The following is a 12679-nucleotide window of genomic DNA, read 5'->3' as shown; positions in this document are numbered from 1 at the left end:
ATCTCCATTGCTTTTTTTTTTTTTTTTTTTTAACAGAAATGTGCAGGATAATTGCTGCCTACGTCCACTTTACATTGATTTCAAGAGGGATCTAGGGTGGAAATGGATACACGAACCCAAAGGGTACAATGCCAACTTCTGTGCTGGAGCATGCCCGTATTTATGGAGTTCAGACACTCAGCACAGCAGGGTGAGTGTTCAGCTTACTTGTTGTCTCTGTTCTTGGGTTACCATGTGCACCTACTGATAGTATTTCCAAATGAGTTGTAATTAACTTGGTGCCCTTTTACCATCACACATGTATGGGTACTGGAGAAATTCTTTTATTAGGTTGGTGCAAAAGTAATCGCGGTTTTTGCCATTACTTTCAATGGCAAAAACCGCGATTACTTTCGCACTCCCCTAATAGATGAGGAGGAAGAATGTAGGCTGCAGATGAAATCAGAAAGTGACACTGATCAGTTTCAGACCACAGGTCTCACCTGCCCAGTTATAAACAACTGGAGGGAAGTTTTGTTTAATTTTTTCTTTATTTTATATTCTTTTTTCAAAAGTAATTTTTATTCATACATATTTGCATATATTAATGAGGTACATGTGATATTTTGATACATGTATACAATGTGTAATGATGAAATCGGGATAATTAGGATATCCATCACCTCAAAAATTTATCATTTCCTCATTTGGGGAACATTCCAGATCATCTCTTCTAGTTATTTAAAAATATACAATAAATTACCATTAACTATAGTAACCCTACTGTGCTACAAAACATTAGAATTTGTTCCTTCTATCTAACTGTATTTTGGTATCTATTAATCAACTTCTCTTCACTCTTACCCTGTTCCCAGCCTCTGGTAACCATCATTCTACTGTCTGCCTCCATGAGTTTTATATTTTTAACAGCTATAAGCATAAATAGCCAAAAAAAAGCACACCCTTTTTAGAATCAATATGTCACATAGTATCATTTATAGATAAAGTGTGACAGGACCCAGGTCTCTGTCTAAAAAAAAATCTGCTGTCATCAGGGACTGTTATATTAGAAAGAACACTGGGCATTTCAGTTAATGCCAGTGAGTGTTGATTATTAGTAAATACACTAGCAATTTACTAATGTATGACAGTCAGAATGTAGTTTAACATCTCTAAACCTCAGTTTCTTGTCAGTAAGAAGGAATGTCTGTATTAAAAGTCATCTTTAAAATAATAATGCCAAATGCAAGAGTTGATATGAAGTACAAAAGATAATATATGTAAAAATGACTTGAAATTAGTTTCTCTACTTTTTTAAAATGTAACACAAAGTAAATGAGAATCTGAGTATTTTATCAAGTTGTTTCAGTGAAGATAGAGTTAATTCAGAAGGTAATTCCCAGATTGGATGGTATGGGTTTCCAGCAAGATTAGAGAAGAGTTTTTCTATGTAATAATGATATTTGTTCACATGCTTCCTCCTGATGGCTCATCAGGATTTTAGAGATAGAAAGGACATCTTATCCAACTCTTTCATTTTCTTAAAGAAATTAGGGGCCAGGCACAGTGACTCATGCCTGCAATCCCAGCACTTTGGGAGGCCGAGACAGGTGGATCACGAGGTCAGGAGTTCAAGACCAGCCTGGTCAAGATGGTGAAACCCCATCTCTCCTAAAAATACAAAAAAATTAGCCAGGCATGGTGGCAGGCGCCTGCAATCCCAGCTACTTGGGAGATTTAGGCAGAGAATTGCTTGAACCCGGGAGGCAGAGGTTGCAGTGAGCCGAGATCGTGCCACTGCACTCCAGCTTGGGTGACAGAGTGAGACCCCATCTCAAAAAAAAAAAAAAAGAAAGAAAAGAAAAAAGAAAAGAAATTGAGGTCTAGATCATGTAGTCTAGATGATACCCAAGACCAAAGAGAAAATTAGTGACAAACCAAGGCTTGGCACATAGGCCTCCTTGTTTTATAACCAGGCTTCCATTTGCCCTGTCTTACTGGGTTTAATTCCTAAAATATGGTTAAACGTTAGGGTTTCTATTCTCCTCTTTATGCCTCTGTAAATCTCCCTATTAAAGAGGCATTAGAAAAATTGCCTTCACTGCAGGGTAGGAAAATGGATCAGTTGCCAGAAAGATCACATACTACATTCAGCTGAATTCATGAGTTTGGGGGTTATCAATTATTTTAGACAATCTGTATTATAAAATTCCTCTTTAGTTCATATGAAAATCATGTGTTCATGGAGCATAAAGTATATTTATTTATAAATGACTGCATATGCTGGAATTTAAATTGACAAATATGGCTCCCCTTCCTTCAGCTGTTTTCCCAACTCCCCTGTAGACTTTGGCACTCGGGGGCGACCGTGTGCTTGGCCATGTGAGGGAAGCTTGCTCATGCCTGTCCCTTTGTCTGAGCTCTCTGGCCAGGCTGCCTCCTCTGGGCTGCGGCAGCAGTAGCTGTAATGTGGGCAAGGCCCTGTTGCCAAGTAGAAACATAATTCTCCTCTCTGATACACAGAGGGAGTGTGTGAAGGCTGAGACCACGCTTGTTTTTCAAGGAGAGAGGAAGAATAACTGTCATGGTCACAAATATGTGGTTTGGACAGTTACCCAAGAAGCCAGAGGTAGCTTAATAAAGTAGTCAGTGTTGCTGTGCTGAACAGATCTTCTGTCTTAGGCTGAAAAAATTGCAGTGAATCTCGAGGAAAAGGTCACTTGCTGTTTGACTAACACATTAATGGCATCCTTGGAAATGTCTCTGTATCATCAGTGGGGAACCTACATACTTCCATTAGTAAAAGTCGCACACCCCTCTGATACAGAATGGAGTTAAAGGTATAAGTCTAATTATAGAACCGTCTCTTCATCCTGTTTTCGGACTTGCCGTTAACTCCTCCAACTCAGCAACTACTATTTACCACATAGAAAGTTAATGGAGGGTTGATTATGATTGTGATTATGATTATGATCGTTTTAAGCAAAATGTAAGAAAGTGAATAATTCTTTCTCATAGGAGATCTTAGAGATCGCTTTTATGTCATTTCTAGCATCCTTGTGTCTATGAAGCAATGGTAAATAAAGAGACTTTTTTTTTTTAATGAAAATTGAGGATGCCTTAAATTGGCCTGAGGAGACACTTAACATAGAAAGATTTCATTTCCTTCCTTCCTTATTTACTTATTTAAAGAAACAAGGTCTAAGTGTGTTGTCCAAGCTAGTCCTGAACTCCTAGACTCAAGTGATTCTTCAAAGTGTTGGGATTACAGGTGTGAGCCACTGTGCCCGGTCTGTAGAAAGATTTCACGTTGCTTACAGGTGTCTTTTTCTCTACCCAAGGGTAGATTAAAGCTCTTATGAGAGCTTTGATAAAACTTTTTATTCTTCTACTTATTCATGTATTCATTTCTTCACTTAGTACATGAATCTCATTTTGTCCAGAGAAGACTTACTGGGGCTATAAGATAAAAGCAGAGTCTATAGAGTTCCTGACCTGAAGTGAGCTCTTAATCTAGATGGAATTGAAACGTATACTCAAGAAACAACTTCATTTACAGAGTAGTGTAGAATAAAGACCAAATGCTACAAGGATCAAGTTTTGTGGAGACCTAGGAAGTATGTGCAGCCAAGCACTGATCAGAGGAAAGACTTATTGGAAAAACTGGGAAAATCTGTTGAATGAGCAGTTTTTTCCAATCTGACTCTTATAGAATCATTTGCTTAAGATGTGTAAAAAACGAGTTCTGTGTGGGAAAATAATTACTTTGATGATTGCGAAGGTCACATACCAGTTTGACTGTAATTTAGGAAATTAACGACAGAAAATAATTCAAATTACCTACTCAGTGCTGTGACTGATAACAATGCAGAATTGTTTTTTAAAAACTAATTGTGTTCATTTTCCATCTTTCCCTATGATATCTCTCCTCTCCTGTGTCCTTTCAGGTCCTGAGCTTATATAATACCATAAATCCAGAAGCATCTGCTTCTCCTTGCTGCGTGTCCCAAGATTTAGAACCTCTAACCATTCTCTACTACATTGGCAAAACACCCAAGATTGAACAGCTTTCTAATATGATTGTAAAGTCTTGCAAATGCAGCTAAACTTCTTGGAAAAGTGGCAAGACCAAAATTACAATGATGATGATAATGATGATGACGACGACAATGATGATGCTTGTAACAAGAAAACGTAAGAGAGCCTTGGTTCGTCAGTGTTAAAAAAAGTTTTGAAAAGGCGGTACTAGTTCAGACACTTAGGAATTTTGTGTTCTGTTTGTTAAAACTGGCATCTGACACAAAAAAAGTTGAAGGCCTTATTCTACATTTCACCTACTTTGTAAGTGAGAGAGACAAGAAGCAAATTTTTTTTAAAGAAAAAATAAACACTGGAAGAATTTATTAGTGTTAATTATGTGAACAACGACAACAACAACAACAAAAAGAAAAAAAAAAAAACAGGAAAATCCCATTAAGTGGAGTTGCTGTACGTACCGTTCCTATCCCACGCCTCACTTGATTTTTCTGTATTGCTATGCAATAGGCACCCTTCCCATTCTTACTCTTAGAGTTAACAGTGAGTTATTTATTGTGTGTTACTATATAATGAACGTTTCATTGCCCTTGGAAAATAAAACAGGTGTATAAAGTGGAGACCAAATACTTTGCCAGAAACTCATGGATGGCTTAAGGAACTTGAACTCAAACGAGCCAGAAAAAAAGAGGTCATATTAATGGGATGAAAACCCAAGTGAGTTATTATATGACCGAGAAAGTCTGCATTAAGATAAAGACCCTGAAAACACATGTTATGTACCAGCTGCCTAAGGAAGCTTCTTGTAAGGTCCAAAAACTAAAAAGCCTGTTAATAAAAGAAACTTTCAGTCAGAATAAGTCTGTAAGATTTTTTTTTTTCTTTTTAATTGTAAATGGTTCTTTGTCAGTTTAGTAAACCAGTGAAATGTTGAAATGTTTTGACATGTACTGGTCAAACTTCAGACCTTAAAATATTGCTGTATAGCTATGCTATAGGTTTTTTCCTTTGTTTTGGTATATGTAACCATACCTATATTATTAAAATAGATGGATATAGAAGCCAGCATAATTGAAAACACATCTGCGGATCTCTTTTGCAAACTATTAAATCAAAACATTAACTACTTTATGTGTAATGTGTAAATTTTTACCATATTTTTTATATTCTGTAATAATGTCAACTACGATTTAGATTGACTTAAATTTGGGCTCTTTTTAATGATCACTCACAAATGTATGTTTCTTTTAGCTGGCCAGTACTTTTGAGTAAAGCCCCTATATTTTGACTTGCACTACAGATGCATTTTTTATAACATTTGCCCTACTTGTGCTTTGTGTTTTGTTCATTATTATGACATAAGCTACCTGGATCTACTTGTCCTTTTTTTTTATTTTACAAAAAAGATGGATTCAAGTTCAGTGGTCTTCCTTCATCTTCCAAGCATCATTACTAACCAAGTCAGACATTAACAAACTTTTATGTTAGGAAAAGGAGGAATGTTACAGATACATAGAAAATTGAGGTAAAATGTTTTAGTTTTAGCAAGGATTTAAGGTTCTAACTGAAATTCAGAATCTTGATTTCGTTAAGAAAAGTTTCTCTACCTTGGTTTAATCAATATTTTCATAAAATCCTATTGTTATTACAAAGTGGACACTTCATAGGAAACCTCTTTTTCTTTAGTCAGGCTTTTAATATTCAGGGGGAAATGGAAAGATACACATTTTAGTCGACTTTTCAAACGGGGAAAAAAGTCCAGGTTAGCATAAGTCATTTTGTGTATTTCACTGAAGTTAAGGTTTTTATAAATGTTCTTTGAAGGTGAAAAGGCACAAGCCAATTTTTCCTATGATCAAAAAATTCTTTCTTTCCTCTGAGTGAGACTTATCTATATCTGAGGCTAAAGTTTACCTCGCTTTAATAAATAATTTGCCACACCATTGCAGAAGAGGTATCCTCATGTTGGGGTTTATAGAATATGTCAGTTTGTCACTTGTCACTTATTTAGCTTTACAATAAAAATGAATAGGTAAAGCAATGGAATATTTGCAGTTTCACCTAAAGAACAGCATAAGGAGGCTTTGGATTCCCCAAAGTGAAATTGTTTGATATGGTCTACTTCTTTTTTGGAATTTCCTGACCATTAATTAAAGTAAAGAATTGGATTTGCAAGTTTGAAAACTGGAAAAGCAAGAGATGAGATGCCATAATAGTAAACAGCCCTTGTGTTGGATGTAGCCCAATCCCGGATTTGAGTGTGTGTTGATTATTTTTTTTGTCTTCCACTTTTCTATTAATTAGGTGTAAATCACTTTTATTTCTGCAGGTATTTTCCTCTCAGATAGGATGACATTTTGTTTTGTATTATTTTGTCTTTCCTCATGAATGCACTGATAATATTTTAAATGCTCTATTTTAAGATCTCTTGAATCTTTTTTTTTTTTTAATTTTGGGGGTTCTATAAGGTCTTTATTTCCCATAAGTAAATATTGCCATGGGAGGGGGGTGGAGGTGGGAAGGAAGGGGGGAAGTGCTAGTATGCAAGCGGGCAGCAATTATTTTTGTGTTAATCAGCAGTACAATTTGATCGTTGGCATGGTTAAAAAATGGAATATAAGATTAGCTGTTTTGTATTTTGATGACCAATTACGCTGTATTTTAACACGATGTATGTCTGTTTTTGTGGTGCTCTAGTGGTAAATAAATTATTTCAATGATACATGGATGTCTTTTTCCTATCAGTACCATCATCAAGTCTAGAAAACACCTGTGATGCAGTAAGACTATCTCAAGCTGGAAAAGTCATACCACCTTTCACATTGCCCTCTGCTTTCTCTCTTAAGGATAGTCACTTCAGAAGTCATGCTTTAAAGCACAAGATGGCCATATTCATCAAGGATGGAAGAAATCCCTGTGCAGTCTTTTTATTCCTTTATTTATTGGTATTTGGTAATTGTTTGAGATTTAGTTTCCATCCAGCTTGACTGCTGACCAGAAAAAATGCAGAGAGATGTTTGCACCATGCTTTGGCTTTCTGGTTCTATGTTCTGCCAACGCCAGGGCCAAAAGAACTGGTCTAGACAGTATCCCCTGTAGCCCCATAACTTGGATAGTTGCTGAGCCAGCCAGATATAACAAGAGCCACGTGCTCTTTGGGGTTGGTTGTTTGGGATCAGCTACTCGCCTGTCAGTTTCACTGGTACCACTGCACCACAAACAAAAAATCCCACCCTATTTCCTCCAAGTTTTTTGGCTGTTACCTACAAGACCAGACTCCTCAAATGAGTTGCCAATCTCTTAATAAACAGGACTAATAAAAATAGTAATTGTGACTCAATCTGGTTGTCTTGCTTTTTGTCTAGTGAAAGAACTAGTGTGTGCCTGTTATGTTGTCTAAACACCATCTAGAAACAAACCATCAATTCGAGTATTGAGGGAGAAGAGAAAATGGTTCCCTTGTCTGCAATCTCATCTGTGTTTGATCTTTCATAGTAAACTCATAGAGAGAGGAAGTTTGTCACCCAACTCATTCATTCATGCTTCTGTGCAGCCTGGCTAGTCCCAGACCTATCACTGCAACATTATATTTAATTGATGAGTAAGAATAGAGGGTATCATAGAATCAGAGAGATGAAAAGAGCCACCTAACAGCCTTACAAACTTTGGCAAATTTGTCAGCAACTCTGGGCCTCTATTTAGCTTTAAAATGAAGATGAGAATACTTGATCTATAGCATTTTGTCAGTGTGTTTTAGTGCCCTTGTCGTTGTTAAGTGAATGGACACGCGAAAAGCTTCCTTGCTTAGTGTTTTTTCTGTAATTGGCTGAGTAAATGGCAGGCAGGCTGACAATATTTCCAAGCCTGTTCTGTTTTTGGTTTCTTGGCAATCTTGTAATGAACTTTTAACCTCCAGACTATAACCTGGGCTCATATTTCTCCACCTTGATACTAAATGTGTAAAATCTCCAGACCCTTATCTCATAAATTGATCAGGACATCAGTAATTCCTGAGAATATTCTATAACTCTATATGTTAACCTTTTGGTTACAGGACTGACAGAAGTTATTTACAGGGAAAATGTTCATTTTAAGCTTTGCTGAAGTCCACCAACTAAAATTCAAAGTAAAAGAGAACAGTGGCTAGTTTGATGACCCACTCCCTAACATGATAATGCAGTATTGATAGCTATAGTATTCTAAGTATCTACCAGACACTGCTCTCTTTTAATTTATTTAATCTCATATTTAATCCTAGGATGTAGTTTTTTAAAAAAATATGACTCCATTTTAAAGGGAAGTGAGCAGACTCAGAATGCTTAAATTACTTGTCCAAGACCACTCAGTTTGTTAGTGAAGGGTCCGGAACTTCATTGTCTGTTATATTAGCCACTAGCCACATGTGGCCATCGAGCAATTGAAACATAGCTAATGTGAATTGAGATATGACAGATGTGTAAAATATACACCACATTTTGAAGACTTAGTACAAAAAAGAATGTAATTTTTTTGTATTTTTATATTGATTTCTATATTGATTACATGTCTAAATAATACTGTTTTGAATATGTGGGATTAAATAAAGTATATTATTAGTTTTACCTGTTTTTTTTTTTCACTTATTTGATACAGTTACCAGAAATTTAAAATTACATATGTGGCTCACATTTGCGTCTTGTATTCTTGTGTTTCTAGTAGACACCTCTGGCGAAGAATTTGAAAGCAGCTCTGTTTACAAACAATGACTACATGATTCCCATTATCTATAATATTACCAGTCTTTGTTTTTGTAATTTACATATGATTGAACTATATTAGGTCATACCTTATGAAAATGCAGTTTTTGTAGGTCAAAATTTGTTGAATATTCACATTCTATAGAATTCAACATAAAAGGTGGTGCTGACTGAAAAATGTGGTAATGAAAGTACAAATATTACCTAAGCCCCACTGGCAAAGTCCTTGATGAAACTGATGGTTATGTACAAGCAAAGCACCACTAAGTGGAACAGCACAACCTACTCCTAAGCAAGATGGGCTGTTGTATGAAATGATTTCAGCCCTTAGAAATCTTCATTAATGTACCTGTGACAACATTTTCTACCATTTTTAGGGGAGAATAAAAGAAAAGCCAAAACTCACTGTTCCTTGTAGTCACTAGTCTTGAGATGACATTACTTTTCTATCTGGGAATAAGCTGAGCTGTGCTCCTTTTGCTTAGACTTAAGCCTTAGACTATGGATAGACCTATGCTTTGTAAACTCCCTGAAACACATATAATGTGTGTGGGAGAGGGATTGCTTTAAAAAATATGAAGCAAAATTTCAAATACAAAATTAGATTCAAAGTCTTAGAAAGGGCCCATAAAAGCAAAAGACTAGGAATTCAAGCACATCATGGCAAACCTGTCTCTGAACTTTAGCTAATACATGCCTTTGTTCTATCAAAGACTATTACCTTGTAATTCTAGCAAAAACTAGATTGCATCTCTTTTTGCTAATCTACTAAATCATCACTCTATTCTCTAGTCCTTCCTTTGTCTCTGCAACCACATCCTCTGTGCTGAACAAAGAAAACTAGGACCCTGATTTTACTAACATGCCAGGTCAGGTCAGAGATAGTAGAGGAAATGTTATTTTTATGCCTCTTTTGGAGCATAATAACTAGATCTGATGAGATTAGAGAAATAATATAAATATTAGGTAATTATATCAATATATACAAATAATTTTACTTAACATTGCAAATGTCATGCTTTTTAATTGGCTTTTCTAAATGAAAGTGTTGCTTTAGGTTTTTCTCTGATTGAGTCTTTATTTCCCTGAAATACTTTGTAGTTAGTTTCTTTATTTCAGCAAGTAATGGTTGTTTGGAGAAGAGATGAGTGTGTTCCTGTAATTGGGCAGAGACCTTGTAAAAGGAACAGAATGTACTGAGAGAGACTTTGTGCTGTGTGATCAGAACTAGGAAAATCATTCAGCCTAAGAGAACAGACATAATTAAACAGAAACACAAAAAATTAGTGGTAAGGAAAGAGGCCCAATATAATCTCTTAGGCTTTCCCTCCAACATGGGATTTTCTCTCCTATAGATGCCAACCCAACTGAAAGAACACAGATGTGTTCCTCAGGTGACATCACCAAGGTCTGGCCAGCCCTGGAGTTGGAAACCCTCTCCTCAGGCCCAAATCTCAATTCTGAAAATCCTGAATCTCAGGCTGCTGGGAGCAAACAAGCTAAGAAGTTATGTAATTCAATACTGCTCTAAAAGCGATGTGAAGTCATGCAGTTTGGCTTGTCCTCAAGCATGGGTGTAACACTAATTTCTTCATTTGAACCAAATTAAACTCTACAGAAAACTGGGAGAATGTTAAATCAAGTGGCAGTTGTTCATTTAGTAAAGTATCAAATTTCACATCACCGTGTGTGCACATCTTCCCCTTGTCCATAACCTGGCCTTCCAAGAAATCACTGGCTCCACTCAAATTTCTGAAAGTTGAAATTTCAGAAGAAACTGGTGGGAGAGGCACCAAGGAGTTCCAAGGAAGTCCAGCAACCCCCTGAATATTACCCCTTTGTTACAAGCTCTGAGAGTTTTCCATGAGGAATTATTCTTGTAGGATTTTTCCACAAGAATATACATACATTCATATATACAGTTTTAAATATGAATATCCTCAATGGGGCAGCACAGGAAACAATTTCAACCGAAACATGCTAGAATAGATTTTGATTTAATCTCCATCTGGGACCCGGAATAGTGAGACCACCATTGAATAACTCAAGGCAAGATAGAAGTGGAAAGGCCGGAGGGACAAATGGAGTTGAGCCAGAAAGGGAGTTGGGGACCCTGAGCACTGACATTATGTGTGCCACACATTTAGTCAAGTTTGATGTCCTGTGTATACCATCACAGCAATAAACAAATGTAGAGATAAAAACAGAACAAATTGGTCAACTGGGCTTAACTTCAAGCAAAAGATTCAGTCAAGGACTCTCATTGTGCCGTTGTCTTTCAATAGGAGTCTTTAAAAGCCAAAGTGCTATTTGCAGAAGTGATGTGGCGGGAAAAAGTCTCTCCTTGTTCTCAGTATCTGCCCTGTTGTGCTGGATTTCTGAAATTGTCGGACCCCACTCCCAGGGGCCTCCCTAAAATCACTGAGTGTTCCCAGTCCTATGCTTCTTATTTGAGACCATTCCTGATACGATTTGGCTCTGTGTTCCCATCCAAATCTCATCTTGAATTATAATCCCATAATCCCCATGTGTTGTTGGAAGGACACCATGTGAGGTAACTAAATCATGTGGGCGATATTCCCCATGTTGTTCTCATGAGAGTGAGAGTTCTCACGAGATCCAGTTGTTTATAAGCGTCTGGCATTTCCCCTACTGGCACTCATTTTCTCTCCTGCTGCCCTGTGAAGAGGTGCCTTCCACTATGATTGTACGTTTTCTGAGGCCTCCCCAGCGATATGAAACTGTGCCAATTAAACTTTTTTTCCTTTATAAATTACCAAGTCTCAGGTATTTCTTCATAGCAGTGTGAGAACAAACTAATACAACTCCTTATTTATCCTATTTCCAGCCTCTAGTACACAATTGAGCTTATGGCAATTTGACAAATGTTTGCTAAATTGAAAAAGGGCATGGATGGGACTATAGCTCCAACTCTGCTACTAACATACTGTGGAACTCATTAAAATCACCTAACTTTCTCAGTGCTTTCTTTGTCAATAAGACAAAAGCATTGGATTGGTTGACCTGTAAAGTCCTGTTTTGTTTATTTGGTAAACCTAGAACCTAAAATCTAAAACAAAATCTGACATATAGAATATGTTCAATAATTATTTGTTGAATTAATGAATAGATGCTTGCTTCCTGTTCATTGGTACAATCACAGAAAAACACACCAGGGCAACCAAAGAATCAGAAACAAAAATTACAAATGACTTTACAGGTATTGAGAATACAGTCATTCTGGGAAGACAGACACATGTAAATTATACTATTAGGTTGTAACATATGTGTGAGGTTCATTGGAAATATTGAGGTTACTAGTAACAAAAAAAAATGACTCTGGCTAAACCATATGAACTGGGGTTTTGGGGGTTTTCTTTGGTGGGCCAAAACTGAAAAAATAAAAAACCGACTTGATTATTTCACATGAAGTTCACAGAATGAATAGGACACAGGGAAAACAGACTTGGGGATTAGCAGAGATCAAGGAAGCCCTGGAGGGACTAGAGGCAGAAAAGAGGAAATCCAATTGACTGTTGTAGGAATAGAGGGATGTCTTGGTACATTCAGGCTGCTATCATATAGACTGGGTGGCTTATAAACAATATAAACTTATTTCTCACAGTTCTGAAGACTATGAAGTCTAAGATTAAGGAACCAGCAGGTTCAGTATCTGATAAGACCCTGCTTTCCGGTTCATGGATGGTCATCTTTTCACTGCATCTTCACATGGTAGAAGGGCCATGGAGCGTGTCATAGGCCACTATTATAAGGGCATTAATGCCATCCCTAAAGGCTCTGCCTCCAAGAACTAATTACTTCCCAAAGGCCCCACCTCCTACCACCATTACCTTGGGGTTTAGTATCTCAACATAAGAATTTTGTAGGGACAAGTATTCAGACCATAGCCTCAGGGGAGTCACTGCTGA

The 12679-nt window shown here is 36.9% G+C and overlaps 1 protein-coding gene across 3 annotated transcripts in view; it reads left to right on the top strand.

The window, feature by feature from the left end:
- Window positions 1-7354, top strand: part of TGFB2 (transforming growth factor beta 2) — a 97722-nt gene extending 90368 nt beyond the window's left edge. For all 3 annotated transcript variants that reach the window (XR_001885089.1, XM_017870018.1, XM_017870017.1), the window contains 2 exons: window positions 37-190; window positions 3927-7354. Coding sequence is in view for 2 of the 3 variants with exons in the window: in XM_017870018.1 (XP_017725507.1) it covers window positions 37-190; window positions 3927-4085 (313 nt within the window). In the remaining variant the exon portion in view is untranslated. The remainder of the gene's footprint in view (window positions 1-36; window positions 191-3926) is intronic.
- The last annotated feature ends 5325 nt before the right edge of the window (window positions 7355-12679 follow it).

The sequence above is a fragment of the Rhinopithecus bieti genome, unplaced genomic scaffold (assembly GCF_001698545.2).
Source record: "Rhinopithecus bieti isolate Rb0 unplaced genomic scaffold, ASM169854v2 scaffold_1673, whole genome shotgun sequence".
NCBI lineage: Eukaryota > Metazoa > Chordata > Mammalia > Primates > Cercopithecidae > Rhinopithecus > Rhinopithecus bieti.
The sequence above is the reverse complement of the archived record's forward strand: the minus strand, read 5'-3'. Positions and strand labels throughout refer to the sequence as shown.